Here is an 18,313-nt window from a genome sequence, read left to right on the forward strand (position 1 = left end):
GTGGTTGGAGATTCCTTCACGTAAACATTACTTTGGAAAACATTACGTCAAATCTCTTTCTGGTATTTCGGCTACATAGTCATAACTGGAGTAATTGTATCACACATTGGTCTCTTGTTAACCTTGTATAAAGTTTGAGGTCTACTTGCAAAACACTGTGTAATTCGACATTTATTCCTTCTCAATCCATTGCCCCATAGACTTCCATAGAAGTATTTGATACTTTTAAAGTAATACACTTACTAAGTAAGGGACACTAAGGTCAAACTAAGGGATAATTAGAAATTATTTATTTGGTAATCGACAGCATGTGTCGAGTTATGTGATTGATAGAGCTCAACTTGAGTTTAACCCAGTGCATTGTGTCTATGACGTTTTCTTTACTAAAACAATATGAAATGACAAATGCAGTCTGTAGAATCCCAGCTTAATGCTGATGCAGTGCCCTATTTTCCCCATCACATCCCACCATACTGGCTTCCTGCAGTAGAGGGCCCCACTTTCCCAGACTTCATCAAAGAGAGAGCCCAGTATGTGGAACTGCAAATGGTTCCACCCCCATCTATCAGAACATTCATAAATACTAGATCCTTCTCAAACATGTGAAGGTGCCGAATGCCCGTAGAATGGTATTAGCACATGCTTAGTCAGCCATGCCTTTCAAGCCCTTGACAGAAGGTATGGTCGACCCTATCAGTTTGTGCTAAGGGAAATAGAGACTCTGGAGAACTTGCCTCCAATCTGTGCTGAGTTGAGCAAGCATTTGATGATTTCTCCCTTAGAATAAAAGCCATAGTCGGCATGCTCAAAGCCCTGAAGGAGGGCGGGGTTGAGGAGCTGCACAGTGGTTCTTATGTAAAGCACCTCCTGAACAGACTGCCATGTTCACAACAAACCCAATTCAGGAGGCATCACCTCAAGGGCAACCCAGACAAGGTGAAGTTTTCCCTCATTGAGTTTGCAGATTGGCTACAGCTAGAAGCCAACTGCATGGAGTTTGACTCGACTGATGGCGCCAGAGCTGCAAAGAGGGATCAAAGGGCATCAGTTAGGGAACAGGGCAAACAGACTACCATACCACCAGCCAAACCCATTGTGACCCGAACCAAAGCACCAATCACTATCAAAGCCATCTGCCCATACTGCAGTGCTGAACACAACCTCAGCCAGTGCACTGCATTTGCAACACTAACTAAAGATCAAGTAACTGGATGGATTAAAGACAATAAATGGTGCTGGAGGTGTGCACAGCCCCATGTGGCGAAGGACTGTGACCTCAAGAAACCCTGTCATCTTTGCCAAGGTAAACACCTTTCTGCACTCCACAACATCAATCAGCGGTAAGGTGAGGTCACCAATGAAAGCAGCACCCTTTACAACTCAACCACAGAGACTCTTTACCTAGACCAACTTTGTGTGTTTGCAAAGTGTTCCTGAAGGTTGTTAAAGTCACCCTCCATCACCAGCAGATGGCTTTGAAAACCTTTGTAATACTTGACGATGGCTCAGAGTGCACCATTCTGCTTGCCACAGATGCACAACACCTCGGCTTAAGGGGCAGCTCAGAGCAGCTTAAGTTACTAACTGTGCATACTAACGTGGACTAGCAGAGCACAACTACACTGTGTGTGCCCTGCAAGACAGATACAGGCACCTCAGATGGATACCCATACCCCTCTGGTTAAGGCTCATCCTCTGCTCCTCATTGGTTCAGACCATACTGAGCTCATCACCCCAATTGAGCCAGTGAGACTGGGTCCACCTGGAGGTCTAACAAATGTCAGGACCTGCCTTGGCTGGACTTTGCCATTCCCATCTAAGCAACAGTTTCACAGTTTCTGTTCACTTCCAGCTGCTCTCCATCAGCTGAATTGTGTCGCCAAGTCGAGAAGCTGTGGCAGATGGACATCCTACCTTACCATAGTGAAAATTTGGTGATAAGGTCACAACAAGACCATGAAGCGTTGAATATGCAGGAGCCTGTATGGGTGAAAGTAGATGGTGTTGCTCGATATTCCACCTCCCTTTTGCAAGTCAAAACCATGCCTGTGTTACATGCTCCAAAGAAGGCTGTGATGTGCCATCTCCGCAGCATTGAACCAACTGTTAGCTAGCAACTACCAAGAAGAGATCCAGAAACTGAAGGAATCTGGCTATGCCATTAAGATATCACCTCAGGAAGCAGCCTTGTCTGAGGAATCATGGTAGACCACTTCTAAGGTTTTTATGGTGGGACCTAAAGACTGAGCAACCACATGATGTATACGAGTGGCAAGTCCTTCCATTCAACATGCAGCCCATGTTGTGCGACCTTCGCTGTACAAAGACACGTCTTCATACACTGTTCAAAAGGGTGACAAAACACGACAGTCAGTTGAACGCTGTTTTTATGTCGACAACTGTTTACAGAGCACTGCATCATCAGTTGAAGCTTGTGAGCCGATTGAAGAACTAAGGTCCCTGCTAGCATCAGGTGGATTTTTAATCCATCAGTGGGCAAACAATAAAGCTTCAGTTGTTAGCCATCTCCCTAAAGAGGCCAGATCACAGAGCACCGAGTTGTTGATCTCTCACAGTCAGTTAGACCCCCAAGAAATGACCCTTGGAATAAGCTGGCACTGTGTACCTGACACCCTTTAGAAGAGGAAGTACCTTTGAAATTCTGGCTGATTAGGGCATCAATTTCCGAGGGGGTGGGGAGGTAGAGTTGCGTGAAATCTTCAATGCCATGAGTCCAGATCTCCAAAACCAACTAGCCAAACAGAAAATACAGTTCCATTATAACTCCCCAAATGCTCCACATTTCGGAGGTATGTGGGAGCATGAAATCCGCTTTGTAAAGGCTGCCCTTTATAACACAGTAGGGTCCTAGATACTCACAGAGGAAGTCCTCAGAACACTTCTCATAGAGATTGAGTCCATACTCAATGCAGAACTGCTGGAGTATGTCTCCACTGATGTGGCAGATCCAGTTCCGGTGACTCCTAACTACCTGTTGATGGGGTGGCCAGATACATCTCTACTGCAAATAGTTTACCCAGAGTCAGAGATGCATAGTTGGAGGAGATGGTGCCAATCACAGGTATTGGCAGATCAGTTTTAGACCAGCTTCATTAAGAATTACCTGCCCACCTTACAGCCATGGCAAAAGTGAACAAGTGACCCCAGTAACCTCACAACTGGGACCACTGTAATGATAATGGACCACCAGCTTCGAGCCTTACGACCTGTGGGTAGAGTGACAGCTATATAACCTGGATCAGATGGTCGTGTGCACTCGGCAGAGGTTCAAGTCAGGAATAAACACTACCATCCACCAGTAACTCGTCTCATCAAACTTCCAACAATACCGAAGGAGAATAGCCCTTCTTCACCCTCTACAAGGATTAGAGAATGTACATTTGCGCAGCAAATGTAGGGGCGGCTGTAGAAGCGAAACCCAGCTCTGCCCTCTGAGTGACCCAGGTCATGCCCATACACTGATCACGCAGGAGATCAGCCAATGGGGAGTCAGCATTGGGTGCAAAGCATTGGGTGCAAGAGCTCTATGTATGGAATTGGTGGGACTGAGCAGAGTTTTGGGATAGCCTCCCTTACTGATCATGAATCGATCACACAAAAGGACAACCAATCAAAATACAGCTCTTGCCCAAGGATGCAGTGATGTAAACAATCAGGACTAAGTCAGAGTCCTGCAGAGAGTCAAAGATAGCTTTTCCTGTATATCCTTACCATTAACTTTATTTACTTGTGTGCGTTCATGTTTGAAAGTAAGTGCTTATTCATCTAGTATTTGATAGTGTCATTGTTGCTATTTCTGTAGCAACAGCGGAAGATTAGAGGATTAACTAAAAATAGGTGCTTATCAAGGAGACATAAATTTAACAGAGATCATTTCATGCTACTCAAAATAATATGTGGCTAATTGGGTTACATTTCTGACTATTTATCTGTGTGCTTTAGTTGTAATTGTTTGTTAAATGCAAAGTTTATTGTAATGTAAGTCTAAATGAATATTTGTACACCATTTATACTCAGTTTTATGTTTGCATGCCTGTAATTGCCTTTATATGCCTTTGCAAGCCTGGTAGTATATACAGTATGTAATAATAATAATAACTTTATTTTGTATAGCGCTTTTAAAAGTTAATTCTCAGAGCGCTTTACATAAGCAAAATTAAAAGTAAAAAAACACATAAAAAGGCATGATCACACAATACAAAATATTATTTTTATGTTTATGGCAACACAGTGTTTTATGGAATTAAGTGTAATATCTACCATGCTATTATGTTTATTGTAGTTTGTTGATCTTATATTTTATCTCCTTTTAGACCACACACACACACACCTTCAGATTTGTAAGTATACCCCATTTAAATACTTGAAGGACATTAAAGATTTAAGTCTGGATTTCTGCCTCCGTGTCCTTACCGACACTCCATGGCGATTAGCACATTTGCCTAAGAACCAGTTTATCCTCACCTACACAAAATATAGACAGCAGTTAAATCAGCACTAAACTGTGATAATTTTCCCTGTATCTAAACAAAGATTATTCTGTATACACACATGCTATTAAAACAATTTCAGACAGGCAGAAGCTTTTGGCTTCTCAAGCAAAACTAAAAGAACATTTCCTCCCACAAGAAACATCTGTGGTATTTCTTAAAAGGTGGAGGTTTACTTCAAAATCTACACAGAAGGCACTGATTAGTTCCCCAATAGACCAAACCCTCAATGTTACCTCATGCTTAATGCTCAGTATTGTTAGCAGTATTGTTAGCAAGGTCATTTGGACAACTGTAAATCATAAACTCCCAAGGCTATAGGTTCATCTTATTGGAGTGCCATGAAGAGGTTGGCATCCTGCTATTACATTTCTGATGAAAATTTCTAAAGATGATACACAAAAAGACACTGTATGGAACAGAGTATGCTCTTCATTAGAGCACACTACAGTGCAAATAATCAGTAAATACATTACTACCTGGATATGCAACAGAAACATCACATACTGTATACAGTTAATTTATAGTGTAGTGATATTATATGTGCTTATTTGATATGATGAGGTTTACAGATGCAGTTCTTCTGAATTAACATAGCATATTTAACTTCAAGTTACTTAAATAGAAAGACCGATGTGTCAGTATATGGTTGTGTGTTTGGGTGCAGCGGAGATATATGGAGGCATATGTACTATATATCAGGGAGGTTTTTTTTTTACTTACTGTACATTTGAAATAATTGGTGTAGATGAAAGCCATAAGGCAAAAATAAATACACTGTTATTTTCTGCTTTCTCATTCACAAATGTTTGCCATGTGTAGGTATGTTTGGGGTATCTCTCTTTATTTTGCATAGAGAGGCCCGATAAATAATGTGGTTACATAGAGAGATGTGATGCACCAATCACATTGTGTTCTGACCCACTGTCATGCATTATTTAAAACTTTAGACTTTAGTTTATATCAAAACTGCTAGTCCCAATGCAAATCAGTAAAATCTTCAACCTATTGCCGAAGTCATTTTAAAAATATTTAGAAAGTTCAAATATGTGTTAAGGTGGCACAAAAGAGGCATTGTTTTCTTGTATCAAATCCTGACCAAATCTGACCCAATTGCAAGTTGCATCGTTCATCAGCAGGACTGATAATCGAACAGCTCTTGAAAGTGAGTCTGCATAGTGTTTTTGTGTATTTGTGTGTATGCATTTTATGTGATTATAATTTATTTTAATAATTTATTTCTATCTGGACTCATCTGCTAAACTCTGAAGTTCCTGCCCTTCTGTGCTGCTTGCTGATTGGCTGGCTTGTACTTGAATTTGTCCATCATAATTCAAAGGAGTAAACCTAAAGCAGGGGAGAGGAGGAGAAAATAACACTGAATGGTCAAAGGGACTGTTATATAAAAAAAGTGTATACTGTAGAAGTCTAAAACTAACACACACCACACCAAGTTAATCGCCATGTCGCAAATTTGTTAGGAACTACAACAGGGTTTAAATCGAATTGTAAGATCTACAGTAGGCTATAGTTCGCTGACACTCACTGATGTAAGTGATGTGATCAGTTCAAATAAAAGACATAGAAACTGTATACAAATATGCAAGGAAAACAGTTAAACATTTGCATTGACATACGGGACAAAAACATAACTTGCTGTGTATTTTGGATTGCATGGATGGTAAAAGAAATGTCAAGGCCATTAGCAAAATGGTCATTTTAGACCCTGTTTCTGGGTGAATATGGTGATTTGGAGTATTTACTTCTCTGCATCATAAATGCTGTCTGGTAGTGGTTGATTGGCTGTCTCAGGCAATGACAGGGCGAGCACTGCAGCGAGCAGAGGGGTGGAGCCAAATATCACCATGGGCACAACAGGTACATGGCGTCCAAGCAGATTTATTAGTGGAGCTAAAACTCCACCCATCCTTGCAAACATAGAAGACACACCAATACCTGTCTGCCTGTAGTAAAAAAGCCATACAAATTTAAACAAACAGGCTGCTTTTACAATGGTATTAAAGAATCTAGATGACACCACTTCTATCAGGATTTACAAACTGCCAAACCGAGTCTTTAGCTATTAGATCTTGATATCAATTGTACTGGTTTTCACATGCATTGTACACTGCAGTGACAATTATATAGTTTCATATTTATGTATGCTGTATTTATTTATATAGACTATGTGAATGAGGGTACCTGAGAACAGTTGGGAAAAGTTCTGCAGAATAAATATAGATGATGGCAAAAGATGCTGTAATTCCAAATTTTCCCACCATGGCCAAAGCAGCCCGAACTTGAGCAAAGTCTGAATGAAGGAAAGTGTGAAAAGAGAATGGTCTGTAAATAGATTAGAGATGGGTATTTTGTTCATGTTGTACACTCGAGTAGACATAAATCAGCCGAGTACTGAAGCACTCAGGGGGGTTCCATTTGCACTATTTTTAATTGTTGGTCAATGTACATATTCATCAAATGGACGTCTTTGGCCATAACTTAATGCTTTGCTGTTTTTTTGGACCATGAAAGTGACACTTTTAAGACGGTGGGCTCTATTTTCATGACTGTGCTAAGCACAGCACGATGCACAACCACCGTGCGTAACTACTTATCAAATTTTTGTGAGAGCACTAATTCTAAGCGCAATTTTTTTCTGTGGGTTTTGTGGGCAATCTGTGGTGTGTATGTTAATGAAGTGCCGCAAAGCGCAATTTGACATTTTCCTGACGTTTTTCAGAAATCTGTCTGCGTTCAACTTAGTTCCTGCATTTGCAGTTTTGAGACTCTACCAGCAGGTTGTAATGAAGTTAATGTCCAATCTCAGAAAATATAGTGAAACATCAAATTATGTCCCTGACTATTACTGTTGTAGCCGTTTTATGAAACAATTTATGAGATTTGTGATAAACGTTCATGTTTTATCCAGGTCATGGTTTATTTTTAAATTATTATTTTGTTCATATTTACAATTGTATTTATGATCTAATTGTATTAGTAATTTTCCACCTGTTGTCATAGAGTGATTTTTAAGTCACTACAAAAGGGATCAGAGGATAAAGTTGGAGAGGGTAAAATGTTTGCAATTGGGGAGGAGGTTTTTCAATAAATTAATTTAATTTATGAAAAAAATAAATAGTCTGGTAGACTTGAAGTGCATGCAAAGAAAGAAAAACAAAGACCCCTCAATCCACAGCCTAACCTGGAAGGATGATAAAACTACTGTTAATAATAGACCATGATTTCTGTCAGTAGATACAGTAAATATGATTACTAATAATACATTCTTTATAATTTACTTGAGCCTACATCCAAGTCCTGACAGGAACCACATTTTCAAAAAATGTATATGTTGCACTGAATATTACGCTATATTACAATATTACAATCATTGCAGTCACTGTAGAGTACTGACAATTGTACTGAAAGAAAGAAAAAAGAAAGAAAGATTGCTCACCGGCAGGAACAGTGAGAGTGAGTAGACATGCTCCACCTCCTACAGCGAGGAACACACTCTGTGGGATTCTCCGACTGCAGGGCAGGAGGACCAACACCAGCGACCTTGCAGGAATTTCCACCAACCCAAACATGAACTGAGTAAGGTAAAGATCTGCCCCTAGGTCAGACACACCCAGAGACAGCCCATAATACACCAACACATTAACAAACCTAGAGAAACATAGAGAGAAATAGTCAATCAATGTTCACATGTGTAGTGTAGGGAATGGTTTCAAACACTGAACATGGTATCCATATAATTGCACACAATAGTCGTATATAACATATAGGTAATTGATGCATAACATGTAAATGTGTGTCATTTTCCCAAAATTATTCCATGTCAACTAGCACCTCTAAAGGTTCTCATTCTAATCTCACCAGATGTAGAAGAGTATGAGGGTTCTCTTCCTCATCTGTGGAGTTCTAAGCAGGTCAGCAGCAGTATATTGAACCTGCCCTTGTGGGACCTCATGTCGCTCCACCTGTGATAGCAGAAACATACTTAGCTCAGAGAATCTAACACAGTTAATTAAACACCATTGAAACTTATATATGACACTCAAATAGTGTTAAACTTGCAAAGATGACACCAAGATGCTGATGTTCCTTCAACACACTGTAACAAATATTTTTTAAATAACATCATAGTTTCCACTACTGCAGCATTCCTTAACAGACAATTTCAAGCAACTTTAACTTAAATTGTGGTGTTTCAAATGTTTCAGTGGTTTTATTCATTATTTGAGCTCCATATTGCGGAGTAGATTGATTTTGGATTGTTCATTAAACAGTGTTGCTCAGAAAGTTGATATTTAACTATATCGTATGTGCTTTATTAACAGAGCGATTGCAAAGTACTGGAAAAACATATAACTATAAATACATTCAGTAATAAAACCCTATCGAAAAATATATACGTTAAAATGACCTAAACACTTTGAGGAGCCAATAAATTAAAATCCCCCAGACAGCTATTTTAGCAATTAACAGGATTGGATTCTTGCCAATGCAGATCTGAGCAGATCCCTTCCTGTTCGCTGGAACTCCACCTCGGCATGCACTTCAAGCCCTCACAAGCCAACCCCCACCCCCCATCTCCACTCTTTTTTTTGTTGTTTTTGTGCTGGTGGGAAATAAAGTTAGTATAAGTTTAAACAGTATCAAGTTCATTATACCTAATCCAACCACTCTGAAATTACTTGTAATTAAGTCATGCTTGAAATAGAAGTAGAAACTGTCAAAATGTATTGGTCAAAATTATTTTTTATAATACTTATTGTAATAAATAATAAAAAAATATATATATTTTTATAACTGTAAAGAAAAATGGGGGAGACCTTTGAGTATGCACTCACTCAATGGCCTTATGATGCGAAAGTCATCTCCTTGTTGCCCTGGTGATATTAACCACTAGCTTCAATCTATCACTTCTTAGAGAATAATAAACAAAGGCCCCCTTGGTAGACTGGTTGCTATGGGTGGGTGATGGTTGTTGTCATGGTGATGCTAACGGAGCTAATAAGAGATTTTATGGGATTTGAAAACTATGCCAGAGGCGTGACGAGGATAAAAAAGTGGGTGAGAATGAAAGAGAGCCCACGAAATAATATGTTCTACCTGAACAGTTGGAGGTAAGGTGCGTCCATTGAACACAGCTGCCTTACGTAGAAGAACAATTGCCTCCTCTTTCCTGTTATTCACCAAAAGCCAACGGGCTGAATGTGGAAGAACCCTGAGACAGAGGAAAAGAGGAGGATGTAAGGAGAAATTTATGTTGTCAGAGAGGAAGCAAGAGAGTCAAAGACAGACAGTGATATAGTGAGGGAGAATGACAGAGAGTTTTAAGTACTGCTTTTTATGTACTTTTTTATAAGGCAACAACAGAGTCTCTGTGCCTAGTTAAGGCCAAACGTAAAGCAAAATAAATTTACTATCAATGCTTTATAGTTGTAAGTACACTTGATGAAATATTTCTTTATTTATTGACTCCTTTCTTTTTAATTACTGTTAAATGATAAACATTTATACTGTATTTAAATGTTTTATGCACATACTAACAGTATGATACTTTTTACAAATGTACATAATATATTTGTGTTCTACTAAATAGAAAATATTTGTTTTTTAATCATTTAACATTTAACTAAGCTTGCATTATTTTACTATTTATTATTATTTTTATAAATAAATAAAATAGTTTTTTAACCAAACGTAAAATATGTGTTCACATCAAAATGTAAAAGTGAACACATCAAAAATAAGCTTGTAATAATAATGAACATGTTTTATAACACAACAGTAATTATTTGTGTTCTAGTAATTGAAAATATCAAAATAATATTATAATAGTAAATAATGAGCAATTGTTTTTATTTTAACAAAAACAATTAAAAAATTGTGCTCTAAGCCACAATAAAAATAATAATAAAACAAAACAGAACATATTTGTGTTTTTATAAGTGAACAAGTAAAAAAAAAAATGTTGAACAGTTCTCATTTCTAATAAGTGTTGTGTACGTATTTAATGCTGAAAATATTCAGTAGATCTCCTAAATTACATATTACAACTGATGTTATAACTATATTATAACTAACATATAACACAGGTGTCTGTGTTGTCTCACCAGATATAGAATATGAAGAGAAAGCCTGGTGCAGAGATTGCGAGCTGCAGTTTTCTCCAGTCTCTGATTATATAGGCCACACCCGCCAGCAACATGTAGCCAAAACCAAAGAAGTAGTCAGTGAAGATACCTGCCAGCATTCGTCTCTGTGTGCATGTCCACTCTGTGCCTGAGGAAGAGGGGTTCGGGGGGAGGTTTAGAATTTAGGGCTGGCTGGGATTGAGGTTTAGGGGCTAAATCTATAGGGTGTTTTAGGGCAAAGAAGAGGGGGGAGTTTGTTACTGTTGGCATATACAGTAATTGTGTCAGTGTCATATTGTGGTAAAATGTATCATAAATGCCCTACTTGTTACTTATGCCACTAAATTTCAAGAGATTAAGTTAGTGTGCATATGAGCAAGAGCACAGTATGTGAATTTTCAAAATGATCTAATTCATATTTATATGGCTTCAGATGTAAAGTGGACAGAAACATTTTTGAACAATTCAATAGATACTGAAACAAATATGATCAACCTATGGACAGCATCTAAAATGTCAACCTAAAGATATGATCTACTTTACAGATGTGCAAAGATTTAGAAACACTTTGAGGTTTTGAATTCATGAGTTGATATTATTGTATTAATAATAAATTAGATTAATTACATATCATATTAAAAAAATTAAAAAAAAATTAAATGTTAAAAATTAACATGCTAGAACCACATTTATATAAAAATACAGTATACATATGAATTCCTCTGAGATCTTGTTGGAAATAAGACTTAAGTTCATTGTTATTTAGACCAAAGTGTCATAAAGTATCTTAATTGCAGGAACAATCTGTCACCTTTAAACTGGGGTTAAAAGCATTGCTTAAGGCCATAATGATCAAGGTCAAGGGTCATCCAAACATGCAACATTTTGTGTTACAACCTATAGATCCTCAATCATGCCATTAAAGCTCTACTCAAATTCTGTTATTAGTTAATGTTTGTTAACTTGCCAAATTATCATCTTTTTTCACCAAAGAATAGCTTGATGGGACGTGCTTGATCCAAAAATGTTTATGGTTACAGTTAAGGTCCTATATATTAATGGCTAGATAATTCTCCAAGGCTCACCTAGCACAAAAGCATTGATTATCACGCCAGAGACTGATGTTCCAATGATGAAGCGTAGGGTGACATAAACAGGGAAGTTTGGAGCGAAGGCAGCAGCCACCCCAAACACTGTCTGAAGGGCTAAAGACAAGAGCATGGCAAACCTCCTCCCATACCTTATACAGACAGACAGACAGACAGAGAGAGAGAGAGAGAGAGAGAGAGAGCGAGAGAGAGAGAGAGAGAGAGAGAGAGAGAGAGAGAGAGAGAGAAATAGAGAAACAGAGAGAATTGATTAGAAATGTTGAAATGCTCAAATGTTTGAGGATGGATGTTTTTTGTATAGTTACTATCCATAGTAAAAAATATTTACTGAGTGACTTATGGTAAATTGGGCCACTTTTGACAGTCACCACTTTGTCAAAAAGTGGCCCAATTTATTTGAATTCACCTTACTCATAATGCAAGTATACAGACCGCTATATTTGATACAATGGAGTGTATTTACTCTCTATGAATGCATAAATATATCTGGGGTATATGCACTTGGTGTTAAAAATGTATCAAATGAAAATGTGCAATGGAAATTAAACGCAGAAAGAGTTCAATGGCAAGAGGGAAAAAGAGAGGGAGAGAGAGAGCGTAAGAGAGAGAGAGAGAGAGAGCTAGGAGCAGAGCATGACCTCTAGTTTACCTCAGGTTGTTTAAGGTTGAGCGAACAAAGCACACGTGTGAAGTGTGAGATGTACCTGTCTGCCATAGCTCCAAACACAATAGCTCCCACAAGTAGTCCCAGCATATAGACAGAAGAGCCCAGACTGCTTAGACCTGCCTTGTCACACACCAGATCCCACTGCAGACATAAACACACACAAAATACTAAAATTAGTCATTAGAGAACTCATTTTGAGTGACATTGTGTATGGCATTTGGGCTATATGCAATGTGGCATTTATTTAGATATGTTTAAGGATGCATGTTCTCTGTAATAAGTGTATCAGAGTGGAAAACAGAGGGGAGGGGTGGGGTTTCAATGTCATGTGAGCTTATTGTTTTTTTTAAAGTAAAACCATCTTTCCTCTGTAAAGATGGCACAAAAGCAGCATCTGAAGTGGAATTTAGTTGTATTTGCAAAGACTGTTGTAACGAGGAGGAGGGGTAATCAGCCAAGGAGAGGGATAAGTGCAGCGGAATGTGGCAGTTCGGGAGAGAGAGAGAGAGCCACATGCAGCTGCAGTGTGTGTGTTTGTGTTCTGTGTCTTTTTGTTTAAGTTTTCTTTAAACCATTATTTTGATGGTTCAGCCAGCTCCCGCATCCTCCTTTCCCATTTTGAACCTTGTTACATTGGTGCAGAAACCCGGGAAGGAGGAGGGATGCACTGTCGTGGAGTCCTCGCCAATACCAGCCAATCAAGGAGCAGCCGCGGCCGTCCGCCCAGGGACGGAGACGTTACTGCCGGTCACGAGGATCTGAGGATCGTTGCTGTTTCCCCCCATAGAAAAAAAGACACAGAACACAAATGCACACAATGCAGCTGCATGTGGCTCTCTCTCTCTCTCCCAAACTGCTGGATTTCGCTGCACTTATCCCTCTCCTCAGCTGATTAGCCCTCCTAGATGTCACAACTGTTTAAAGCTGCTCAGAGCATAAATGCATTTACACAGCAATAACAAATGCATACATAATGTTATGTGATGAATATTTAAAATATAAAATTATGAATATAAATGAATGAAAATATGAAGTTATACTTTTAAATATGAAACTAAATTCTGAAATGTATGATCTATCATAACAACAACATATTCGCATAATGTTGATTACCACAAAAATTTGTTTCGACTCGTCCTTCATTTTCTTTAAAAAAGAACCATCAAAAACCGAGGCACTTACAATGTGAGTGAATGTGGCCAATTTTATAAAGGCTCTTGCATTAATTCTTCTGTTAAAACTCATGTATTATTTGTGATGTTTAAAGAGTACATTTTACAGTGATTTTAGGGTTTGTTGATATTACATAATCATTGCAATGAAGTTGTAAAACTGGCTATAACTGTACACAGAAAAGATTGGTAAGCGATTTTATCACACTAAAATCAAGTTCACACACATATTGTTTATGTCTTGTGGCTATCATTTTGAACAGTGAGTATTTTAATGTGGCCCCCATTCACTTCCATTGTAAGTGCCTCACTGGAACCCAGATTTTTCCTTTAAGAAATTGAGGGGCAAGTCAAAATTAATGTTTGTGGTAATCAACATTATGCCACAAATGCTGTCGATTGAGCTCAATTTATATTGAACCTGGAATATTCCTTTAAGACTCTCCTAATTAGAATAAGGGAGGAGGAGGAGGTATAGAAAGAAGGAGAGCTTTCAGTTTGTGTAGCTACAGGCTAAGTAAATTAATTAAGCTTGTATTGATCGGTCAAGGATAGCAAAAGCAGAAACAATCAGGTTCATGAGTCACTTTATAACTATTTTACTGTTACTCTTTGCACACGTTACTTTAAGTAAATTAGACTGTTATATTGGTTCAATTGTTTCAATAATGTGGCCTTTTTAAAATCACATCTTATAGAAATGTGAATATCTGTCAGGTTGTGGTATATAATTATCCTTGTGTAAGGCTTTATTTATAACACCAAATCCGAAAAAGGAAAGATTTGTAAATTATATTCACTCTTTGCTATATTGAAAGCACCACAACTGCACATTATATGATACCTTGTGAATTATTATTTTTTTTGTAAACGTACAATAATTTCAAATCAGATGATTGCATCTTGAAAAAGGAGAGACAGGGCAATTTAAGATTAATAACAATTTCACAAGTTAAAATAACAAGGTGATGTGAAACCGGAGATTTTAAACAGGTGAGGCAATCGTGCCATAGTATATAAGAAGCCTCCAAAATCAGCGCAGTCCTTCAAGAGCAAGGATCATTCAAGACTTTTTTTTGTACATTTTTGCCAACAGATGCGTCAGCAAGTAATCCAGCACTTTGAGAACAATGTTCCCCAAAGACAAATTGGAAGGATTTGGGGCATGCCACCCTCTACAGTGCATGTCACCCTCTACAGTGCACAATATAGTTAAAATATTCAAGGAATCTGGTCAAATCACGGTGCGTATAGGGCAAGATGAAAACCATTTCTGAATGTGCATGATCTCTAATCCCTCAGACATCACTGTGTTAAAAACATCATTCATCTGTAATGGATATCATGAATATGGACTTGGGATTACTTTAGTAAACCTTTGTTAATCAACAACACTCGCCGCTGCATACACAGATGCAAGTAAAGACTTTACTATGCAAAGCAGAAGCCCTACATCAACACGGTCCAGAAGCACAGCTAACTACTCTGGGCTCAGTCCCATCTTAGATGGAAAGTAGAACAGTGGAACTGTGTTTTTTTTGGTCTGAAGAGTCCACATTTTAAAATATTTTGAGAATCACAGCCATCGTGTTCTCTGGGCCAAAGAGGAAAAGGACCATCCAAGCTGTTATCAGCGTCATGTCCAAAAGCCAGTGTGTGTATGGGTCAGGGGTGTGTCAGTGCATGGCATGGGTAACTTGCACATCTGTGAGAACACCATGAATGCAGACAGATATGTCAAAATCTTTGGAGCAACATATACTGCCATCTAGCACCATCTTTTCCAAGGACATCCCTGCATTTTCTAGCAGGACAACTTCAAACCACATACTGCCCGGATTACAAGTGCAGGGCTGTGAAGCAGAGAGTGCAGGTGCTAGATTGGCCTGCCTGCAGTCCTGACCATCTCAAATTGAGAATGTGTGGTGCATTATGAAGTGCAATTCATTAATGTGTTGCAATCATCTGATTTAAAATTACTGTACATAAAAAACAATTACATTTGCAAGGTAAAACATCATATAATGTGTAGTTGTGATGTTTTTAATATAGAAACGGGTGAATATAATTTACAAATCATCCCTTTTCATTTTTATTAGCATTTTTCATATTGTCCCAACTTTTTGGGAATTGGGGTTGTATATGTTATGTTTTAACTGATACAGTAAACCTTGTGTCCCTTTGTGCAAATCAATTGGTTTTGATATTTAGTTGGATGACTAACAAAGTGGATCTTTGTATTTGTGCTCTTACATTCCATGGGAATAATTTTCCATACATTGGCAAAGAAATTGGGTTATGATATTGATTGGATATTAATAATATTTTGTGTGTGTGTGTGTGTGTGTATGGGCAGGTTTAAGGGGTTTACGAGGACTTTTGTTAGGTTACAAACTGGTAATTACAAGGTTATTATGCTATAAATGTGGTTTATGAGGACATTTATAGTGTCAATGATTCAAATTAATTAAAAAAACATACTAAACTGTGTTTTATTGAAAATGTAAAAATGCAGGTTTAGGGTTAGTGGATAGAATCAATAGTTCATACAGTATAAAAATCATTATGTCTATAAAGAGTCCTCATAATGACAGCCGCACCAACATGCGCACGTGTGTGTGTATATAAAGTATTTGATAAATTCTTCATGATGAACATGACGAAAATGTTTTGTCTGGATCAAAGTTATTCAAAAATACATTTAAAATGCAATTCATACTCAGTCTCAATTCAGTCTCAAAAAAGTCTTCTCTTCTGAACATATATGATTTTTTTAATTCAAAGTAATTTTGATTATTATAATTTTTTATGGGACTTAAAGTAAAAAATGTCATGTGGTTTAACATTTAACAGACAATAAAAACTACGTCTCATTTAAAGCTGAAATTAGTGGGAAAAAAGAAAAGTTGGCATTAGTAGTGCAGAATAAATATAATTACTATTTCTTTAAAAAAGAAAAAAACAATAAGCAGTAAAACTATTTTGTTTTAAAATATTATTAATATTTACAAAACTTTTATCGGCCAAAATCATGCGGTGTAACCAATGTGTGACTGACATTTTTTGTCTGTGACAATTTTTTTTTAAACAAAACAGAGAAGACCCCTTTAGAAATAAATAAGAAAATCTGATATTTTTATGCAAAGGTACATTTTGTTCAGCTAATTTGGAATAACCCTTAGAAATCTTCTTGATAGCCTATTATTGAGTCCAAAATGCATGATATCATTTAAATCATATTTTTGAATGTTTGAAAACTCTTGTGTACATGGAGCTGTGGTGGCGTAGTGGGTTAAAGCACATAACTGTAAATCAGAAGGTCGCTGGTTCAATCCCCACAGCCACCATCATTGTGTCCTTGAGCAAGGCACTTAACTCCAGGTTGCTCCGGGGGGACTGTCCCTGTAATAAGTGCACTGTAAGTCGCTATGGATAAAAGCGTCTGCCAAATGCGTAAATGTTGTCTTCAAGGCGCAAGGAAAGTATTTTAATACCTTTTACTCTATGATTAATTACACCATTACGTTTTTAAAGTCACACTTACTTTTTTTTTTTTTTAATTCTATAAACTTTTTCAAAATATATGCAACCTTATTAGAAGGAAGTATTAAATTTCTTTGAACTTGAAACGTGTGTTTTAAACTAGATGTTTAAACAATTAACAATGTTAAAAATTACATGTCTTGCAACAGTATTTCATCTTTAAAAAAATAAAAAAATACAAGAGAGCTGAGTTGCAAAGCTCACTGAATCGCTGAAGAATGCTTTTCTTGGCAAAGAGTGGAAATAGACCATGTGGAGGACCGACCGCACCGTGTACCTCAGTGACAGTGGTGCTCTCGAAGATGTCGTGGCTATACACCCATCCTGTCTCACAACTTGAACGTGAACTTTGGTTCTCTCCTGAAATGACGGTGCACGTGTCCGCATGCCCAGGTAGGAGGGAGATGCTCAGGTTCACATTTGAACCATTGCTGCCGGTGTGTGACCAGTCCTCGAGCTCTGAACCCCGACAATGGTGCGGCGGCGTGGCGCCCGTGAAGACGCTCGCCATCATGTGGAATGCGAGAAAGATCTGCGGTAGACATATCCACACATACAAAAGCTTCTGGTATCTCCCGAAGCCACCAATTGTGGCTAACATCTGATCGAAATTCATTTCCGATCTTTAGAAAATTAAGTCTCAATCAAACCCCATCACAATACAGTCTTCACTTAAATAATTGCAAAGATTTCTGAATAATACTAGAACCAGAACCATATAAGATAAAAACCATCATCTAATGTTCATCTTGTGGAAAGCGCAAAGAGATCAATAACAAGTGTTTACGCAGGTTCAGCGCGCAGTTCTTTGTTTTGGTTGCTTGGTTTGCAAAACATCCATAACACAAATATAGTATTTGGGTTTAAAGGGGTGCTCGCGCAGTTCTGCACCTGTTTGAGGAAAATATGTTGATATAAATCTAAAGAGAAAAGTATTTAAAGCCAAAAGGAACAAAAAGGCAGTTGATGTCCACCCTCCACGCGTCCACACTCTTTTTTACGTCTCGCGACAGAGTCTTGCTTTGAGCATACTGTATCACCGTTAATACGATACACCCCGCGCGCTCCGCTCGTTACAAAACAGTGAAACAACGAGAAAGGCTGGAGCACAACAACACCGTCTACTGGAATGGATCGAGAGCTGGTGTACAGCTTTCGCCCATTC

General features: G+C 38.0%; 1 protein-coding gene across 1 annotated transcript; it reads right to left on the reverse strand.

Annotated features, from left to right (window-relative positions):
- Positions 1-5,105: 5,105 nt before the first annotated feature.
- Positions 5,106-17,764, reverse strand: si:dkey-166k12.1 (solute carrier family 22 member 13). Its single transcript, XM_052136718.1, has 10 exons — positions 17,426-17,764; positions 12,471-12,574; positions 11,743-11,897; positions 10,637-10,805; positions 9,630-9,744; positions 8,391-8,494; positions 7,969-8,180; positions 6,714-6,822; positions 6,275-6,475; positions 5,106-5,858 (listed from the first exon to the last, which is right to left on the reverse strand). The coding sequence occupies exons 1-10, from the start codon at positions 17,762-17,764 to the stop codon at positions 5,753-5,755; spliced, it is 1,614 nt and encodes a 537-aa protein (XP_051992678.1). The 3' UTR covers positions 5,106-5,752.
- Positions 17,765-18,313: the final 549 nt, after the last annotated feature.

This window comes from Xyrauchen texanus, chromosome 10 (genome assembly GCF_025860055.1).
Source record: "Xyrauchen texanus isolate HMW12.3.18 chromosome 10, RBS_HiC_50CHRs, whole genome shotgun sequence".
In the NCBI taxonomy this organism is placed as follows: Eukaryota; Metazoa; Chordata; class Actinopteri; order Cypriniformes; family Catostomidae; genus Xyrauchen; species Xyrauchen texanus.